This window comes from Zootoca vivipara, chromosome 13 (assembly GCF_963506605.1).
Source record: "Zootoca vivipara chromosome 13, rZooViv1.1, whole genome shotgun sequence".
Classification (NCBI taxonomy): Eukaryota; Metazoa; Chordata; class Lepidosauria; order Squamata; family Lacertidae; genus Zootoca; species Zootoca vivipara.
The window spans coordinates 45,614,542-45,635,345 of NC_083288.1; the positions used below are offsets into that span (position 1 = coordinate 45,614,542).

Sequence of the window (20,804 nt, forward strand, 5' to 3'; positions counted from 1 at the left end):
TATATATATATATATATATAACATACATACTGTACCTGCTAGCATGTTGAGCAAAGCAGAAAAACAAATAGAAAGAGTGGTTATATATATCACCCCCTTAAGGACCCTTTAAGAAGATGGCAAAAATGTACCGGTATCTTTGGATCATCAGTGGTGGTTAACTTGGATAGGACCACAGGTTAGCTACCCTTCCTCTGTCTATAGACATCACCCCTCTCCTTTGCCTGTTTAAGTCACGGTCAGCAGTGATTAGAAATGGGTCCATTTTCCGCTCTCCATCCCCCCAAGAAATGCTTAGCAGACATTTAATTAATTTAAATGAGCTGTACACCCCCTTACAGTGGAGATTCCAGTTTCATGGTGAGTGTTTCAGTCTCCTGAAATAGCTGCTTGCCAGTTCTTCATGCTTGCTGTGGCCTGACCTCCATCAATGGATGCTAACTATTCCTTGTAGCTCATCTCTCCTCTCCTCCCATTCCTTGAATGCTTTCCAAAAGTACTTTATAAGTATCAAAACGTGCACTCACCCAAATTTGACTAGCTGGTATCACTGAGAACAATAGTAGGGAACTGAGGGTGCTGACAAGTGGTTTTCCTTTTTCCCAGAATACTGAAAAGGTTGTCATAAAAGTGATTTTGTCAAAGTGGAAAGTGTTTGTTCATTTCTGTGTTCTGTGTTCTGTTCATTTGAGTGTCCAGAGGAGGGCAACCAAAATGGTCAAAGGCCTGGAAACGATGCCTTATGAGGAACGGCTTAGGGAGCTGGGTATGTTTAGCCTGGAGAAGAGAAGGTTAAGGGGTGATATGATAGCCATGTTCAAATATATAAAAGGATGTCATATAGAGGAGGGATAAAGGTTGTTTTCTGCTGCTCCAGAGAAGCGGACACGGAGCAATGGATTCAAACTACAAGAAAGAAGATTCCACCTAAACATTAGGAAGAACTTCCTGACAGTAAGAGCTGTTCGGCAGTGGAATTTGCTACCAAGGAATGTGGTGGAGTGGTGGAGACAGAGGCTTGACGGCCATCTGTCAGGAATGCTTTGATGGTGTTTCCTGCGGGGTTTCGGACTGGATGGCCCTTGTTGTCTCTTCCAATTCTATGAGTCTATGAGTCTATGATTCTAAAGAGAGCTGCTTTTTTTCAGAAATGAATACAAATGACAACAGTTTTGCAAATGGGTTAATTTAAAAGGTATATTTGTTTTACATTGATGTTTAAGTTAGGGGACTTAGTTTGTTAAAAAACACACACAACAATCCCAGTTTTTATAGACTATCTAAAGGTACTGCAGGAAACTTTGCTATATAATAAACTTTAAACTTTATTATATATTTTCCTAAGCTCCAAGTCTACTCATTATCTTCTTAACAATAACAAGAACAATGATAATATCTATGCTGAAATACCTCTATGAATCAAGTTGCGCTTCTTATTCATTTTCCGGGTGGTAATTAATTCTCTAGGGAATGAATTCAAGGAACAAATTTATTAAACTGTGACAGAATAATTTTGACCTCCAATAACCTTACTAGATTCTAGCAGATCAGAGACCCTTACAGCCACCCAGATTTGACAGGTTGGCATAACGGGGGGCAATTATGAGGAACTGAGAGTGTGGGCAAGTGATGGGAATTTAAACTCTTTTTTTTTTTTTTGGTGCACAGAAAAAGTTGCCATAAGAGTGATTTTGACAGAGTTGAAAGTGTTTGTGAAATGCCGTGAGTAGTTTCACCTCATCTCTAAAGACAGCATTCTACATATCAGAAAGGATGACTTTTTTCAAATGCATGTTGATTTCAAATATACAGCATGTCTTTTTAAACTGATGTTAAAAGTTAAAAACCTTTACATGGGACTTTTAAAAATCCAGTTTTCATATGCGTTTTCATAGAGCATTGCTAGAAACTTTGCTAGATAATTAACTTCAATCCTTAAACAAATGATTAGTTCCCAAGTCTACTTATTAACTTCTTTAAAAATTAAACCATCTAAGTTGAGATGCCTCCAAGGATCAAAACTTGCCTCTCACTTTAGGGTAATTAATTCTCTAGGGAATGATTGCTAGGAACAAACTTCTTAAACTTTTAAAAATAATAATGATGATGATGATGATGACCTCTGGTAACCTTGGTTGATACCAGGAAATCAGAAAACAACTGAATGAATACCAGATCTCCTTCTCATAGACCAGCATGTAGACAGTGGTAAAGTGGTCAATTCTAAAGTGCAGGAACCTATCAGGACAGCCCCATCCCCAAGATGAGAGTCCACAAAAGTAGGCAGGTGTGGACTATATACATCAGTGATAGCCAAAATGGTGCCCTCCACATGAAGTTGGACCCTGCTGTCCCTGACCAAAGCTATACAGGCTGAGGCTGATGGGCTTTGTAGTCCAACAACTTCTGGGGGGCATCTTCTTGGTAATCCATGATCTGCATACAGGCAAATACATATGAGGCAAAGGACACAGAATATATTATCCAATGCATGAGGGTCAGAAAGACTGAAATGGAGCCATTCAAAGTGTATCAGCTTTACCTACCTCATCCATTAAAGTAAAAATAAAATAAACCAAATGATATTCACAGGTATTCTGCCAATGGCTTCAGAACTGTGCCATCTTGGAAATTGGATACACCATTGCTGCCATCCCAAAAGTGTTGTTCAACCTTGCATCTGGCAGGAAAACAATCTCGTATGCTGGATGTATAAGTCAATTGTTTCCCTATTTCTTCCTGGGGACATCACATGCATTGGGGGTCATGTTGTGAAGGATCCTGTCATCAAAATATACAGGAAGGAACTGTTACAGCCCGATAGTGTACACCTCACAGCCACTGGTAACGATTATTGGCTGAGCGAGCCAATGGGCATGGCCTCTTGCAATGGTTGGCCGTTTGCGAAGCGTCTTTTCAGGTGTAGGTAGTCTTGGTGGCGAGACCTTGATTTGCAGTCTTGGGTGGCAGGTGCAGGCCTTGGGCGGAATCCTTTAGTCATTTACCAGAAAGGGGGGACATGAGGGAGGTGACCCCCCGCCCCCATTGCGGCAGCGATACCATGGTTCCCATAAACGGGGTCTGGGGGGGAGGCATTGACCATATGCCCAGAGGTCATCATTGCCCTCCCCCTCCAGTGGCGGCGAAAAGGGGGGCGGGCTATCTGCTTGAACATATGTTCTCCAGAGCTAGCCCAACCCCCACATATGCTGGATAACCCTGAAATTACCCAGATCCCCGGCTGGGGGCTGGGAAGGATAAACACCCAGTGCCTGAGCCAAGGTCTCCCTACACCTGAATCTTAATAAAGTTGTGGCCAATTTTAATCCCATAGAACATTGTCTGGTGTCATTATTCTGCTTGGGGGTTGCCTGGGGTTTTGGGGGACTCCGCCTGACCGCCCAAAACAATCTCGTATGCTGGATGTATAAGTGAATTCCCCCCCCCTATTTCTTCCCGGGGACCACAGATTTCTTCCTGCTGACTGTGATGTCCTTTGACCGATATGTGGCCGTCTGCAACCCCCTAAGGTATACCACCATCATGAACGAGACGCTCTGCACACTTTTGGTGCTGTTCTCATGGATTGGGTTGCTTGCTGTGATTTTGGCCCAAACTGTTCTGTTCATTCAATTTCCTGTTTGTGGCTCACACATCGTTGACCATTTCTTCTGCGACAGCAAACCATTACTCCATCTTCTCTGTGGTGACACACATTTTCTGGAGCTCTCCAGCTTTATTCTTTTGGTGTTTACACTACTGGGGACATTAGCTATCACTGTTGTGTCCTGTGTGAATATAATCTCAACTGTTCTCCACATCCCTACTGCTGCATCTGCGCTGCCCACATCACCGTTGGCACTGTCACCTATGGAAGCTGCATCTCTATGTACATCATACCAGATCAGGGTGATGGGTATAATTTTAACAAGGTTGTGGCCATTCTTAACAATGTGGTTTGTCCTCTAATGACCCCCTTTGTGTACAGCTTGAGGAACAGGCAAGTTAAAGATGCTTTGAAAGGTGCTTTTTGACTGCAGACATTTATTTAATAAAGGACAAATAAACTGGTGTAGTTCAAAAGAAAGAGAGGAGGGATAAGTGTGAACCATCTCAAATAGGCCCATAATACATCTTGTGGCATGTCAAAAGCTGGAACAAATAGTTTTATTTTATTTTATTTTTTAAAAAACTCTCTCTATACCTTTTACGCCATATAATCCATATCATTGTTCAATTCAGGAAATCTGGAGCAAGAACATTAATCAATCAATCAATCAATCAATCAAATCTTTTATTGACATCATTTTCAAACAAGAACATCTGAACATCTGGAGCAGGCATCCCCAAACTGCGGCCCTCCAGATGTTTTGGTCTACAACTCCCATGATCCCTAGCTAACAGGACCAGTGGCCAGGGAAGATGGGAATTGTAGTCCAAAACATCTGGAGGGCCAAAATTTGGGAATGCCTGATCTGGAGCAAGAACATCTGAACCAACTCATGAAGTATGGATTTTAGAAGACCTGCTTCCTTACTGAATTTTCAAATGAGAATACCTATGTGCAAAACAATGTCCAATGCACATCATTTGGCCTTGGAAGGTGTGGAAAATATTACCTTCCTCAGTCTCAATTCTGGCATTGCATGAAAAACCATCTCAGCTACAGGATGCTGGCAAAGCCTAATTCAAAGTAGAACTTGTGCTATATAAGATAATATATAATACATCTTCCAGAACATTATGCAATATATAAACATGTTTGTCTATTTAATGGAATGGAATGAAATAATACATTTATTTAACAGAATTAAAGAATGTTTATGGGTACTCTCGTTTTGACTCAAGAAAATCACCATTTTATAGTTCAAATTGGGAAAAATAAATACAGTAAAAGGACAAAAGTATGAAGATTCAAAAAAATGTTTAGGGGTATGCGCACCCCTGCGTCCCCCAGAAAAAAAGCACTGGTAATAATGATGATGTTTCAAGATGGAGTGTAACACTAATTTTTCTAGGCAGAGCTTCTGCAAAGATTGATACTTCTGAAGAATAATACAATGCCCATTTCCTTTCACAGTCCCTTTTCAGATGGTCCCTTTTCAGAGCTCCTTTTCAGAAGAAGAAGAAGAAGAAGAAGAAGAAGAAGAAGAAGAAGAAGAAGAAGAAGAAGAAGAAGAAGAAGAAGAAGAAGAAGAAGAAGAAGGAGAGTTTGTATTTGATATCCCGCTAAAATTCTCCTTTCTCTTCCTCCCCCACAACAAACACTCTGTGAGGTGAGTGGGGCTGAGAGACTTCAAAGAAGTGTGACTGGCCCAAGGTCACCCAGCAGCTGCATGTGGAGGAGCAGAGACGCGAACCCGGTTCCCCAGATTACGAGTCTACCACTCTTACCCACTCCACCACACTGGCTTCAGGTGGTCCCTGGTCCCTTAGCAATGGTTTTGAGTTGCCCAAACAAATTTCTCAAGGCCTCCTGAACCTGTTTGTTCCTCAAGCTGTAGATGAAAGGGTTGAGCAAAGGGGACACAACAGTATTGAGGACGGCCACCATTTTGCCAAACTCCACTTTGCTACTCTGTGTCGGTTTGATATAAAGGAAGATGCAGCTCCCGTAGGTGATGGAGACCACAATGAAGTGAGAGGCACAAGTGGAAAAAGCCTTCTGTCTCCCTGTGGCAGTGGGGAAATGTAAGATGGTTCGGATTATATTGACGTATGACATTACTGTAATCACCAAGCTTCCCAGCACAGACAGCACAGCAGTGATGAACCCAACGAATTCCAAAAGCGATGTGTCCCCACAAACGAGTTTGATCAATGGTGTATTGTCACAGAAGAAGTGGTCAAGGACGTTGGACTTGCACATTGGGAACTGTAGGGAAAGCACTGATGGACCTATGATCAGCAGAAACCTGCCAGCCCAACAAAACACAACCAGCGTGATGCATAAGTAATGGTTCATAATAGCTGGATATCGCAAAGGATTGCTGATGGCTACATATCGATCGTAGGACATGACAGCTAAGAGGAAGAACTCGGTGGTTCCCAGGTGGAAATATAAGAAGGACTGTATCAGGCAACCAATGTAAGTGATGTTTTTATTGCCGGTTGAAAGGTGGACCAAGGTTTGGGGGATGATTGCCGTGGTGAAGCCAATTTCCAAGACAGAGAAATTCTGGAGGAAGAAATACATAGGAGTGTGTAGCCGGTGATCTATTTGAGCAACAGTGATAATCACAGCATTGCCTAAGATTGACAGAAGGTAGGAAAAGAGAAGGGTGGTGAATAACAGGAGCTGCAGTTTCCGGATGTCGGTGAAGCCCAGAAGGATAAACTCACTGACTGTCGTTTGGTTATACTTCATGCCTTCTTTAGAACTAGAGATGGGGTGGGAGAAGAAAGTGATGGACTGAAATAAATAACATCAAAACAAACAAACAAACAAACAAACAAACAAATAATGTTTGAACCACCCTGTGATCTTTGGATGAATGGCGGTGTACAAACGTGATAAATCTAAGCAAACTCAAATGAATAAATGTTCATAATCATGTAACTACAGAGCTGTAGACAATTACATGTGCAACCCCCAAGTTAAAATATGCCAATCTAAATTGCTTAATGGTGTTGATGTTGAGGATTGAGTTCAATCAAGATAACCATTATCTTTACTGCTGGGCTATGGCCCCTACAAAATATGAGCAAAACATACAAAGTCGGAAAAATGATGCTGACCTTTACTATATTTAGACAGACAGACAGACAGACAGAGAGACAGACACACACATATAGGGCTAGAAGAGTAAAGCATAAGAAAGGCAGAGGTGGGTGGAAGAGGAGAAAGAGAAGAATCTAAGCCTGTGTGTGCTTTTTATCCTGATGGATAGATACAAAATTCTAAGCTACGGAAAATCATTTCTCTGTACCCTTCCAGTAACTCTAAATGTCACCTTTGGAAAAGAACCAGCATGGCGCTGTGTTTAGTGTGTTGGACTAGGGCCTGGGAAGCCTGAGTTCAAATCCTGACACAGTCATGAACCTTGGCCTAATCTACCTCTCAGGCTTACTTTGATGAAGATTGGGAACGAGAGAACCATGTACACCATTTCCAGCTCTTTGCAGGAACTATGAAGTCAGATTGCCAGGTTCCAAATGGCATCCCTGCTATCATGGAAAACTGCAGAAACATTACAATGTACTTTGTATATCCAGATAACAATGGGTAGAAAGATAGGGGGTCTATCTTAAATTAAGATGGCTGGTGGACCTAAGGTCTTCCAGAGGTTGTTGGACTCCAGCTCCCACCAGCCCCAGCCAGCATGGCCAATGGTCAAGGAGTGTGGGAGTTGAAGTTCAAAAGTATCTGCAGAGCCACAGGCTCCCCATTCCTGACAGAGGATCTGAGCCACCTCTCCTTCCTTTAAGCTTACCTTGCTAATTATTTCGTGCCTTCAATATTGTGGCTGTGCCAACCGCAGTGTAAAGGACCAACTTTTGTGAATGATTAGCCCCCTAATATCTCCTTTCTTTTTCTAATTTGAAAACTGCATAGAAATATTGACGTACAGAGACCTGGTTTTGTCATATTTGTCGCTCATTATAGGTTCCCAGAAGATTATAGGTTCCCAGAAGATCTATGTGTCCTGATAACGGATGATTAATTTAACCCTCTCTTGTTTTGATTCTACGGACTCCGTACTTGAAATGGGGGAGTGAAATGAAGAGGACATGTTGCATCTAGGGTGGGGTGGGGTGAGCTTAAACCCAGGAGGGCAAGGTTCATATTGTTGATGAATCTCAACCAAACTCTCTGCTACCCACTGCCAGGTCGGTGTAGCCCAGGACGACGACTCAGGAACAGAACTTGCTGAACAGTAACTTGATTTGTATTTGCTTCAATTATATACAGCAGAGTAAAGCACAGCTTTGTACAAGTTACTGTATACACAGACTAGATTCAACCTGTAAATCATCCAGCGACAAAACAGCTCTAAATCATCCAGCGCCAAAACAATAGTAGCTCTTGCCCTCTGATCCTGCTCCGAATCCCCAGCATCAGGCTTCAAAGGAGGTTTAGCCACAATATCCCAGAGAGAGTCTGTCTGTAACATAGCTTGCATCCACTGGGACCACAGCAAGTAGTTGTGATTGTTGAGACCCTCAAAAGGTAACGCAAACGGATGAGCCATGTCTGTGTTAGTCAGCATCCAGTCATCTTGTAGACACGGGTCTACCGCCAATCAGCTCTTAGCATCGACTCCACGACACTCTGCCACCAATCACCACTGGCATGTCAGCACCAATTTCTTCCCTAGGAATCTGTGAGACTTCCGACCCTTGCGTCCATGACTTGGCTAGCACCTGGCAAACAAGCAGCGCTCCACAACCTGGATGCACGTAATCTGCGCCGGTAACCTGGGCCCATAACCTGTTGATGAATCTCAACCAAACTCTCTACTACCGACTGCCAGGTTGGTGTAGCCCAGGACGACGACTCAGGAACAGAACTTGCTGAACTGTAACTTGACTTGTATTTGCTTTAATTATATACAGCAGAGTAAAGCACAGCTTTGTACAAGTTACTATATACACAGACTAGATTCAAACTCTACACTCCAACCTCTCAACTCCAATCATACTCCAACACTGAACTGCTGTGTCATGCTTATAAGGGAAAACTTTTAATAATAATAATAATAATAATAATAATAATAATAATAATAATAATAATAATTTATACCCCGCCCATCTGGCTGGGTTTCCCCAGCCACTCTGGGCGGCTTACAACAGAAAAATGAAATAAAACAATTAAACATTAAAAGCCAATCACAGCCTGTTGCTAGGCTTCCCAGTCTCTAAGCAGACTTTCTCACATACTCTTCTTTAACTTGGCTTCTTGCTAACTGTCCACTTGAAAGCTGCAGTTTCTCACAGACCTCAACACATATCCCCAGAGAACTCGGAAACTTTCCTTGGGCCAGGCACTCTCTCTCAGCTTAACATCCTTCGCAGAGCTGTTGTGAAGATAAAATGGGGGCAGGAAACATACATGGAATGGTGAGATAAGAAGCAAGGCAAGTAAGTTAAATAGCATTGCTGTAAAATTCATAACTGAGGCCTAAGTTATATACTTTTAATAAAAAATCAGGGTCAACACTGTTAATATTAAAAAAATTAAAATGCTTGCATCATAATGTGATTATGATGATTCAGCTCACAACTATGGAGGGAATGCAAGGTTTTTAATCCCCCCCAGTTATTTACCCAAATCTCTCTCCAGCCCTTTTCTTTGACTCAAATGGGAGCTTTCTTCTCAATGCCAATAGAGGCTGCCGGGTGGGGGAGAGGATTTTCATAGAATCATAGAATCATGGAGTTGGAAGGGAACCTGAGTCATTGTGATGAAAGCCAGAAAGAAAAGGTTAACACCCCACCCCCACCCCACCCATGTCTTAAAGTCCCCAACCTGTGGCTACTATATCTTTTTTAAATGATTCCTGTAAACCTAAAGAGATGCATATAACTTCACATTTCAGATGGCCCATGTTGGATTGTAAATAGCCCTTGAGAGACACCTATTGTCTGTAGCTAAGGTCTGAAAGTGAGTGAAGTGGGGGTGGACATAAATGAAAGTGGAGGATGCTTTTGTGGCAGTTGAAGTGTGGAGATTACGGTGATGACTTTTTTACAACCTCATTTCTTTGTATCATAATTTGATGAGCTTTCATTAAAGATTAGATAAAATCTTACTTTCAAAGAGATTTGATTAAAAAAAACCTCACACACAAAATGATTTTTTAAAAAATTATTTATCAGTTTTTTTGACCGTTTTTGAAGTCACTGTAAGCAGATATAAAATTGAACCCAAGCTTTAGAGTCACATATATACAACATTATATAGGGTCATCAAACACACAAGGAAGCTTTTTTTAGCTGCAGTAACAGTATAGACGCCACTAGAGGACAATGTTTTGCTACCTCTCCTGTAGGTGTGACATTTGTACACCCTATGTTGCTAAGAACACTCTCCATTGTGGAATGTGGTGTTGTGTCCAAATCTGATACGAAATATATATAGAATTGTTCATACAATATTATGTAATGGTAAAACGGCATACAAAAAAATGACAATACAAAAAAAATTAAAACGGTTTGTGCATAACCTTTTTTAATATTTCAATGGAATATACCTCATTTTAGTCATTAACAGGCAAAAGTTCATCCATTTGTGCTACAGGAAATAATTTTTGAAGGAAAAAAATGAAAAAGCCATCACCCTAGTGGAGATGCCAATGTGTTGGCCATGGCCTTTTTGCGAGACAGGTCATTACATTACCCCTCCCATCGCATTTCCACCACCATCACCCTCGAGAGTGAGCTAGCAGCATTCCATGGCTACGGAGCATGCTCACTGTACTTTTGGCTCTCTGGGCAATGAAAGTGAGATGAGAAGGACTTTGCTTGAGACTTGGTTTCCCTTGACATTAGGTATGCAGCTGGGAGCTTTTAGGACTCGGTAATAATCATTCCCAGGTAACTTCATATAAACTCTGTCTCACGGACAGCACATTCTGTAGAAGAGGATGAGGACACTGCAGTAAGTCATGGTAAGATTAGGGGGCCATTGAAGCAACACTTTATTTCTTTATTATCTGATTTCGCCGCTAGCTACATAAGAAAATTCAGAGGATGTAATAAATTTTGTCTGTGACTTTCTAATTCTTTGGAGTCTTGCGGTGCTGGAGCAGGAGAAGATACAGGTGGGTTTTTTGTGTGTGCCAATTTCCCCTTCCATCAGCACCATTTTCAATACTGCTCTAACTCCCCCCCCCTCCCCGGCAACACCTTCTGCGTAAGATCTTAGGGTGCATATGGGCCTGCAATGTGTAAAGGGAATCAGAAATATATGCCCCCTTCTCCAATCTACTGACTCAATGCTCTCCTGGAAAGAAGAGGGCTCAATGGAAGCCACTGGATAAAACCAAATAATGTTGGCTGTTTATTTTAGATTATTCCCTATACACATACATTGGGTTTTAAGAATAATGGGGATTCTTGAAAGGGGTATGTGAATTAAGATTGGTTCTTCTCCCTCCTCACATGAGACAGCTCTAAACTGAATCATTCAGACATGCCTATTATACTGCTATTATACTCATTTGTTATATTCATGCATGGGGTAGTGATGTTTTTCAGTACAGATACCATATTTTTCTGTTTATAAGACACCCCCATGTATAAGATGCCCCCTATTTTTGAGGACTCAAAATTAGGAAAGCACCCCTCAGCACTACCCATGTATAAGAGGGGCCCCAATTTTAAACTTTTCTGGGTGTGTGTGTGTAAAAAAACCCCTAGTGTTATACACAGAAAAATACGGTAATCAACTTTTCTATCACCCAGTTGTTAGGCATTGATCTGGGGAAAAGCCAAACTATGAAAATCTTATGGAAAAAGAGGAATAATAATAATAATAATAATAATAATAATAATAATAATAATGTTTAGAATTTATGAAGAGGGAAGAATTGCAAAAGTAAGAAGTAACTGGAATACAAGAGAAGACATTTTAAGATGGAGATAATGGGTATTTGTATATCTGAAATCTCAGAAGAGGGGGAAAGTGGCAACCTTGAATCACACAAACTCCAGCGTGTGTAATTTGCATGTGTCTTCACTTGCCGATTTTGCAGCTCAAACTGTGGTTGAGGAATCAGAGCAGCATGGAGCAGGTGTCCGAGTTCATGTTAATTGGCTTCCGTCTTCCCAGGCCATTGGAGGTATTATTTTTTGTGGTGTTGTTTCTTGTTTTCCTACTAACGTTAGTTGGGAATTTCACCATCATCACACTGGTATGCCTGGACCAGCGCCTCCAAACTCCCATGTACTTTTTCCTTTGCAACCTCTCCCTCCTGGAGGTCCTCTTTGTCTTGTCAATCACCCCCAAGATGCTGGTGAACCTCATTTCCACGAACAAAGCCATCTCTTTCTTGGGCTGTGTGTCTCAGTGCTATTTCTACTTCTTTCTTGGAACCACAGAAACCATCCTTATTGCCGTGATGGCCTTTGATCGCTACGCTGCTATCTGCAAACCTCTTCGCTATACCATCATCATGAATGGTTGGGTCTGCACCAATTTGGTCTTGGGTTGCTGGATTGGTGGTTTCCTCTCTACACTCGGCCCCATCATTTTGCTCTTCAACCTATCCTTCTGTGGCTCTAACACTATAGACCATTTCTTTTGTGACTATGCCCCAATTATAAAGCTTTCTTGCAATGATGTACATTTCCAGTTGGCTCTGGAGAATGTCTTGTCCTCAGTGGTGCTCTTGAGCTCTTTGTTTGTCACTGTTGTCTCTTACATCTACGTCATTGTCACCATCTTGAGCATGCACTCTGCCAAAGGTCGACAAAAGACATTTTCCACCTGTGCTGCTCATATCACTGTTGCCTCTATCTTTTTTGGGAGTGCAATTTTCATGTACTCTTTACCTAGCCAGGGATTTTCTCGACAGGTACAGAAGGTGGTTGCAGTTTTTACTGCCATTGTAACACCATTACTAAACCCTTTTATTTATAGTCTAAGGAATGAGAAGGTCAAGGAAGCCTTCAAAGAGTGTCTGAGGAAGTGGGCATTCTCACAATGAGTGGAAATCCTATCCTTTCAGAGAGGAGCCAAAATGGCATCACATTTTATCAATCCCCAAATAAAATGGTGAAAGCTTTTCGGCACTGTTTGTAGCAAATGTTTGTCCTGAAACACTGAAAATGATTAACTGTTACGATCCATGGTGGCCATTGTATGTTTTTTAAAAAGGCATGGCAATTGCCATTAATCTTGGATTATTTTGTAGATAGAACAGGATATGGGGAGAAATTTAATGAATAGGAAAATGGGGTGGGGGAGGGGTTTTATTGGTTTGTGCTTTTCAGTTCTTGCTTTTATTATGTATTTTGTGCTTTTATGTTGCATTCTTATGTTGTGAACTGCCCTGAGACCTGCAGATGGAGGGCGGTATACAAATTTAATTGATAAATAAAAATAGTCAACAACTTAATAAAGAAAGACTTTTAAAAATGATTTATGTAAACATATGATATTATATGGAGGGCTGATCTGAAGACCCAAATGATTTTGATTGGTTATTATTATTATTATTATTATTATTTATACCCCGCCCATCTGGCAGGGTTTCCCCCACCACTCTGGGCGGCTTCCAACAAATAGCAAAAGACATTAAAATATCACAGATTAAAAACTTCCCTAAACAGGGCTGCCTTTAGGTGTTTTCTAAATGTCAGGTAGTTGTTTATCTCCTTGACCTCCGATGGGAGGACGTTCCACAGGGCAGGCACCACTACCGAAAGGCCCTCTGCCTGGTTCCCTGTAGCTTTGCTTCTCGCAGTGAGGGAACCGCCAGAAGGCCCTCGGCGCTGGACCTCAGTGTCCGGGCTAAACAATGGGGGTGGAGACACTCGTTCAGGTATACAGGACCGAAGCCATTTAGGGCTTTAAGGTCAGCACCAACACTTTGAATTGTGCTCGGAAACGTACTGGGAGCCAATGTACGACCGGTGTTATGTGGTCTTGGCGGCCACTCCCAGTCACCAGTCTAGCTGCCGCATTCTGGATTAATTGCAGTTTTCAGGTCACCTTCAAAGGTAGCCCCACGTAGAGCGCATTGCAGTAATCCAAGCAGGAGATAACTAGAGCATGCACCACTCTGGTGAGATAGTCTGTGGGCAGGTAGGGTCTCAGCCTGCGTACCAGATGGAGCTGATAGACAGCCGCCCTGGACACAGAATTGACCTGTGGCTCCATGGACAGCTGTGAGTCCAAAATGACTCCCAGGCTGCACACCTGGTCCTTCAGGGGCACAGTGACCCCATTCAGGACCAGGGAGTCCCCCACACCCGCCTGCCCCCTGTCCCCAAAAAACAGTACTTCTGTCTTGTCAGGATTCAACCTCAATCTGTTAGCCGCCATCCATCCTCCGACTGCCTCCAGGCACTCACACAGGACCTTTACCCCCTTCACTGGTTCTGATTTAAAAGAGAGATAGAGTTGGGTGTCATCCGCATACTGATGAACACCCAGCCCAACCCCCCTGATGAACTCTCCCAGCAGCTTCATATAGATGTTAAAAAGCAGGGGGAAGAGGACGGAACCCTGAGGCACCCCACAAGTGAGAGGCCAGGGGTCTGAACACTCATCCCCCACCACAACTTTCTGAACATGGCCCAGGAGGAAGAAGCAGAACCACTGTATGACAGTGCTCCCAGCTCCCAACCCCTCTAGACGGTCCAGAAGGATGTTATGGTCGATTGTATCAAAGGCCGCTGAGAGACCAGCAGAACTAGGAAACAGCTCTCACCTTTGTCCCTAGCCTGCCGGAGATCATCGACCAGCGCGACCAAGGCAGTTTCAGTCCCATGATGAGGCCTGAATCCCGATTGGAAGGGATCCAAATGGTCCGCATCCTCCAGGCGTGCTTGGAGTTGTTCAGCAACCACTCGCTCAATCACCTTGCTCAATGGGCAATGGCAGTGAGATCAGAAGCTCTTGGTATGAGACTTGGGTTCCCCTGGCATTATGTACTTAACCTGAAGCGAACTTTCCCATTGAAAGCAATGGAAAGTGGATTAATTCGTTCCAGACAGGTCTGTGGAGTACTTAAACTGAAAATACTCAAACTGAGGTGTACTTAAACCGAGGTATTACTGTATTGTTATTATGTCAATGAGCAGACTTGGAACTTAGGAAAATGTATAATAAAGTTTAAAGTTTATTATATAGCAACGTTTCCTGCAGTGGTTTTTTTTAAAAAAAACAACAACAGTAAGTCCCCTAATTTAAACATCAATGTAAAACAATATATGTTCTAAATCAACACCCCTTTGCAAAGCTGTTGTCCTTTGTATTCATTCATGAAAAAAGCAGCTCTTTAGAAATGAAGTGAAGCTGCTCACTGTATTTCACAAACTCTGTCAAAATCAATTTTATGACATTTTTTTTCAGTATTTCAGTATTATTGGGGGGGGGGGTGATCACCACTTGTCAGCACCCACAGTTCCCTATTATTGCTCTCAGTGATACCAGCTAGTACCAGCTAGCCATACTAATAAAGTACTTTTTGGAAAGTATTCAAGGAATGAGAGGAGAGGAGAGATGAGCTACAAGGAATAGTTAGCATCCATTGATGGAGGACGGACAAGCAGCTATTTCAGGAGACTGAAACACTCACCATGAAACTGGAAACTCCACTGTAATGGGGTGTACAGCTCTTTTAAATAAATTAAATGTCTGCTAAGCATTTCTAATCACTGCTGCCAGTCACTTAAATAGGCAAAGGAGAGGGGTGAGGTCTATAGGCAGAGGAAGGGTATCTAACCTATGGTTATATACATATAACAATTGGGGGCTTCCAGCACTTGGCCAACTGCCTTCTGTCCTTAGTTATGGGTGCAACACATTCCATTGTGGGGGGCGGGGAGGGCTGAGTGGTAGAGTGTCTGATTTGCACTCAGAAAGTCCTGGGTTCAATTGCTACCAACTTCAGATAGACCTGGGAAAGAGCGGAATAATCATCAGCTCCTAACCTGGAGATTGAATTTGGGACCCTTTGAATCTGGCAGTGGCTTCTGGGAGCTGTAGTCCAAACATGTGGAGAGCAAGGGTTGCAGAAGGCTAATCTATGCAAATTAAAGCAGCTTTGTTCCACTTAACAGTGAACATCCTCCTCCCAAGGTACCTTTAAACAAAGCTTCTTTCACTAGTATTCTACAGAGAGTATGATGAAAGACACCCAGCCATGATGAGATTTAAGTGACACAGGAAATCTATATTATAGATCTGGTGTTGATAGCTGCATCTTACCTAGGTGAGTAATATTGTATCATATTATACTGCTTTGCTTTATAAAGGTATTCAGAGTTTTCTTATTTTTTATTATGAGACAAATATGTCATCCCCCCCCTTTTTTGAGAGATATCTAGTGTGTTATCAGTGCTATGCTATATGATTAAATACTGAACTAGTACAAAATTTAGGCAAATAAGCTGTATTTTTTTTTTAAGTCTTCAAGGAAAAAATCTGCTAATATGCACATTTTTGTAGGCATTTTTCCTAATCTACACGTTTTTTCAAAGCAATTTTTCATAATATAATGAACTTTGACATGTTATTGTCACCAATTTGTGCATTTTTATGGACCTTTTATCCTAGTATATGCACATTTGCACCCACTACTTGGCTGAAGAACAGCATCCCAAAAATTTCGAGAACTGAACATTTTGAAAAATGACACACAACCCCCCCCCCCCCCGCTTATGTGTTATTAGGAAATTTTGAAAGCCTTCAACAACACGCATTTAACAACAATGCAATGTGAAGAATGTTGGTGCTTTCATTAACAACTTTGCTCCCATGCTTTTGCTGACTCGGTTGTCCTTCTGTGGTGATAATGTCATAGACCATTTTTTCTGTGACTATGCTCCAGTAATAAAACTTGCCACCATCTTGCACATATACTCCATAAAAGGTCAGCAAAAGATATTTCCAACCTGCACTTCTCACACCAGAGTCACATCCATCTTTTATGGCAGTGCAATATTCATGTACTACTTGCCCAGCCAGGAACGATCTTGGGATGTCCAGAAGGGAGTTGCAGTCCTTACCACCATTTCTAATCCCTTTTATTTATAGTCTAAGGAATTGTTGTTCGGTCCCAGCTCCTGCCAACCTAGCAGTTCGAAAGCACATCGAAGTGCAAGCTGCACGCCGGCTCCCTCGGCCAATAAAGCGAGATGAACAAGAATTATCTATAAACAAGATATGAAATGGGAGTTAAGATGTAATTCTATGATGTTTAGTTAAGATTTGGAAATGTTATGAGTTAATTATAATATAATGGCAAGAAGGGGAAGTGAAGAATTTTGAAGAAATAAGATGTGATGATATTGTTTTGCATTTTTGTATCTTTTTTCTTTTCTTTCGTTCAAATTTTTCGTTTCTATTTTTCTTTTTTCTCTATGTAAAATCCAATAAAAATTATTATTATTATTATTATTTTAAAAAGCGAGATGAGCGCCGCAACTTCAGAATCGGTGAAAACTGGAGCTAACGGTAAGGGGTCCCTCTACCTTTTAAGGAATGAGAAGGTCAATGAAGCCTTCAAAGACTATCTGAAGAGGAGGAAATCTGAACACGTGTGGTCTTTTTTACAAAGTGGCTAGCAAATTAGGGAGGCTGTAGGGTGATGGATTAGTGGCTGCAATGTTTGTAGTTGGTTGAAGACCCTTTCCTTAGGTACAAAGATACCGATCCCATCTTCCAACTGGCAACATCAATGCAACTACAGCCTGTTATATGCCTAGGAAGGTTGTATGTAGGGCCTGAGTGCAGCAGCACACAGAAAGCAGAGTGGGGGCTAAGTATTTCTTCTCTCCCCTTTCAACTTATTTCTTTTACAACAACCCCCCCTCTCAAATTATGGCAGAAATCCTTAGCAGTTTGTAATCAGTTTTACTTACTCTAAAAAGTCACTCATAAATCCTTCCTTTTCTGAGAGACAACTGGCCCCATGAAAGGGTGTGTCCAGCCCTATATAAATACAAGGAAAAAAACACATTTAACTGCATAATAAGGGTAAGTGTGTGACAGCATATCTATATATCTATGTTTCATGGGCGTACCCAGGATCAAAACTAGGGGGGGCAAGGGGAGGGGCCAAGGCACGGAAGGGGAGGGGCCACAAAGTGGGCGGGAACGGCGAACTCGCACTCCGCCGGGCTGTGCCCCTCCCTAGAAGCAGGGCTGGTGGGCGGAGGCGGAGCCCAGCCCAGCGGAGCACGAGTTCAGCGTTCCCGCCCACCGCGCCGCGCTCTCTGGTTCCCCGCCGCGCTTGGCCTTGCCAGAGGGCGCGCCGGGGAGCTGGAGGGAGGGTGCGGCGCGGCGCGGCGGGAATGGCGAACTCGCGCTCCGCCGGGCTGTGCTCCGCCTCTGCCCACCAGCCCTGCTTCTAGAGTAGGGCAGCTGCCCTAACTTGCCCCGTGGTGGGTACGCCCTTGCTATGTTTATCTGTTTGGCAGGACTATTATTTTTAAAGGATCAAATTGATGTAGAAACAGAATTAAGGCATGTGAATGAGATCTGAGCCAAAATCAGTAGATCTGCTTGTTCCTATTTCAATTACATACAGTACATTTACAATACTCCCCCCTCCCAACAAAAAACACCCCCAGATTTAAGGGGAAATACTAGAGGGGGTGAATGCTTTTGAAGGAAGACAGCTGAAGGCAGCCCTGTATCAGGAAATTTTTAATGTCTTATGTTTTACAATTTTATATATATGCTGTAAGCGGCCCAGAGTGGCTGGGAAAACCCAACCAGATGGGTGGAGTATAATTTTTTATTGTTATTAATTATAGCAGAATTTGACCACTTTTGCTATTATATTCATAGTATTCCCTCCCTTCCACCTGTGGTCCTTCAGGTACTGTGGCTCGACACCATTACACACTTTTTGAAATCTTAGAACTCTCTCACAACCATTTTGGGCATAAAGGCTTCTATGTACTCTGACTTCAAGCCACAGATGCCGAACATGGTGATTTTCTGGTCTGAGCTCCGTGATGGTTAGCAAAGCTGTTGTGCCAATTTTCTGCCACAATCCCATTGGCTCAGCTTGTGATTTTGGTAATACAACCATTGTCACAGTGCAGTCAGACTCTCTTTCAGGGCGGAGGCAGTCACAGTACAATGGACATGGTGAGATGAGGTATTACGGAGCCTGAGGCAAAGGGCATGATGTCACCTCCCCTTCAGGTACAGAAACTGCTTATACTTAATCTTAGGGTCTTGGGTTCAAGCCCCACACTGGGCAAAAATATCCTAGCATTGCAGATGTTTTGACTAGATGACCTTTGTGGTCCCTTTCAACTCTATGATTCTATGACTCCAACTCTGAGTCAATGTACAAAACAGGAGGCAGAACTATATGCTTCCCTGGTCTGATCCAGGCAGGCTTGGCTTAACTTCGTAATAATGATGATAATAATAATGATAATAATGCTACTTATCTATACTCCTCTTTTGCCAGCAGATAACTCATGAAAGTCAATACTTTATGGACAACCAAACAAAGATCAATGAGTTTATACTGCTGGGATTCACTGAGAATGGCAAACTAGAGATATTTTTCTTTGTCCTTTTCTTAATCATGTACCTGATGGCTGTAATGGGAAACATGATCATTATCACCATCACTCTCATGGATTTCCACCTCAAGACACCCATGTATTTCTTCCTCCGGAATTACGCCATCTTGGAAATTGGATACACCACTGCTGCCGTCCCAAAGGCGTTGTTCAACCTTGCATCTGGCAGGAAAACAATATCGTATGTTGGGTGTTTAAGCCAATCATTTTTCTATTTCTTTCTGGGCACCACAGATTTCTTCCTGCTGACTGTGATGTCCTTTGACCGATATGTGGCCATCTGCAACCCCCTAAGGTACACCACCATCATGAACGAGAAGTTCTGCACATTTTTGGTGCTGTTCTCATGGATTGGGTCACTTGCTGTGATTTTGGTGCAGAGTATGCTGTTCATTCAATTTCCCTTTTGCAACTCAAACATCATTGACCATTTCTTCTGCGACAGCAAACCATTACTCCGTCTTCTCTGTGGTGATACACAATTCCTAGAGCTCTCCAGCTTTATTCTTTCAGTGTTTACGCTACTGGGGACTTTAGCTATCACTGTTGTGTCCTATGTGAATATAATCTCAACTGTTCTCCACATCCCAACTGCTGCAGGGAGGCAGAAGGCCTTTTCCACCTGTGCTGCCCACATCACCGTTGTCACTGTCACCTATGGAAGCTGCATCACTATGTACATCATACCTGAGCGGGATGGTGGGCAAAACTTCAACAAGGTTGTGGCCGTTCTTAACAATGTGGTTTGTCCTCTTATGACCCCCTTTGTGTTACAGCCTGAGGAACAGGCAGGTCCAAGATGCCTTGAAAAATGCTTTTGCCTGCAATCATGTATTTAATAAAATGCAGAGAAACTAATGCAGTTTGAAATGATGGAAGGAAAGGGAGTCATGAACTGGTTAAAATAGACCCACGAAGCCCAAATAAATAGATTTCTCCTGAAAACAAAAGCCTTTATTGGTTTGCAAAACCTTTGAATTATCACCAGATCCTCATTTCATAGTCTGAAGATCATTGAATCATAGTTTTAGGCAGTGCTATTGTGTTTCTATAAAAAAGAGGTGCCAGAACTCACCATGAACATCTCTCTGCTGTATCAATTTTTTCCACACAACCATTTTTGAGGTATGTAAAGCTGATACACTTTGAATGGCTCAATTTCATCCAGTGAGCCTCAAGACTGAGCAAGGATTTGAGCCTTCATTCCCCAGACCCTACTACAAAAAAAGTCAAAGAAAAATTACAAGTACATACTTATGCATCTGATGGAAGAGGGAACCACACCAGTTTATTGTATAATAATCAACTTCCTGCTTTATTGGATCAACTGGCATGTTTCTAGGAGTCATATCAGAGCCCGGAACCAATGGAAGCACACAGTACGGGCCACTCTTTCCCTTCATTTCAGAACCATTGAACCAAAGCAGTCAGAAGTAAACACTCCTCAAAAATCTGTCCTGGTAAGGTGGAGCTGAGCATTTGCCAGAAGAGGAAGAGGAAGGTGGCAGTGAGCATAGCTGCCAAGTCTCCTGTTTTCCCCGGGAAATCCCCGTTTCCCCAGCTGTTCCTAGCTGAAAAAACAG

The 20,804-nt window shown here is 42.4% G+C and overlaps 3 protein-coding genes and 1 pseudogene across 3 annotated transcripts; 3 read left to right on the plus strand and 1 right to left on the minus strand.

Annotated features, from left to right (window-relative positions):
* The first annotated feature begins 2,263 nt into the window (after window positions 1-2,263).
* LOC118095704 (olfactory receptor 6E1-like) lies at window positions 2,264-4,034 on the plus strand (annotated as a pseudogene).
* A 1,379-nt stretch (window positions 4,035-5,413) lies between these two features.
* LOC118095703 (olfactory receptor 6E1-like) lies at window positions 5,414-6,367 on the minus strand. The gene has a single exon (XM_035136935.1). The coding sequence runs from the start codon at window positions 6,365-6,367 to the stop codon at window positions 5,414-5,416; it is 954 nt and encodes a 317-aa protein (XP_034992826.1).
* A 5,359-nt stretch (window positions 6,368-11,726) lies between these two features.
* Window positions 11,727-12,650, plus strand: LOC118095702 (olfactory receptor 6M1-like). The gene has a single exon (XM_035136934.2). It carries the CDS (start codon window positions 11,727-11,729, stop codon window positions 12,648-12,650), a length of 924 nt encoding a protein of 307 aa, XP_034992825.2.
* Window positions 12,651-19,130: 6,480 nt separating this feature from the next.
* Window positions 19,131-20,079, plus strand: LOC118095701 (olfactory receptor 6C65-like). Its single transcript, XM_035136933.2, is given in 2 exon segments — window positions 19,131-19,991; window positions 19,993-20,079. Coding segments are annotated over 2 exon segments (948 nt in total).
* Window positions 20,080-20,804: the final 725 nt, after the last annotated feature.

Coding starts and splice junctions, on each gene's coding strand:
- LOC118095703 (XM_035136935.1), bottom strand. CDS start 6,367: ATGAAGTATAACCAAACGACAGTCAGTGAGTTTATCCTTCTGGGCTTC.
- LOC118095702 (XM_035136934.2), top strand. CDS start 11,727: ATGGAGCAGGTGTCCGAGTTCATGTTAATTGGCTTCCGTCTTCCCAGG.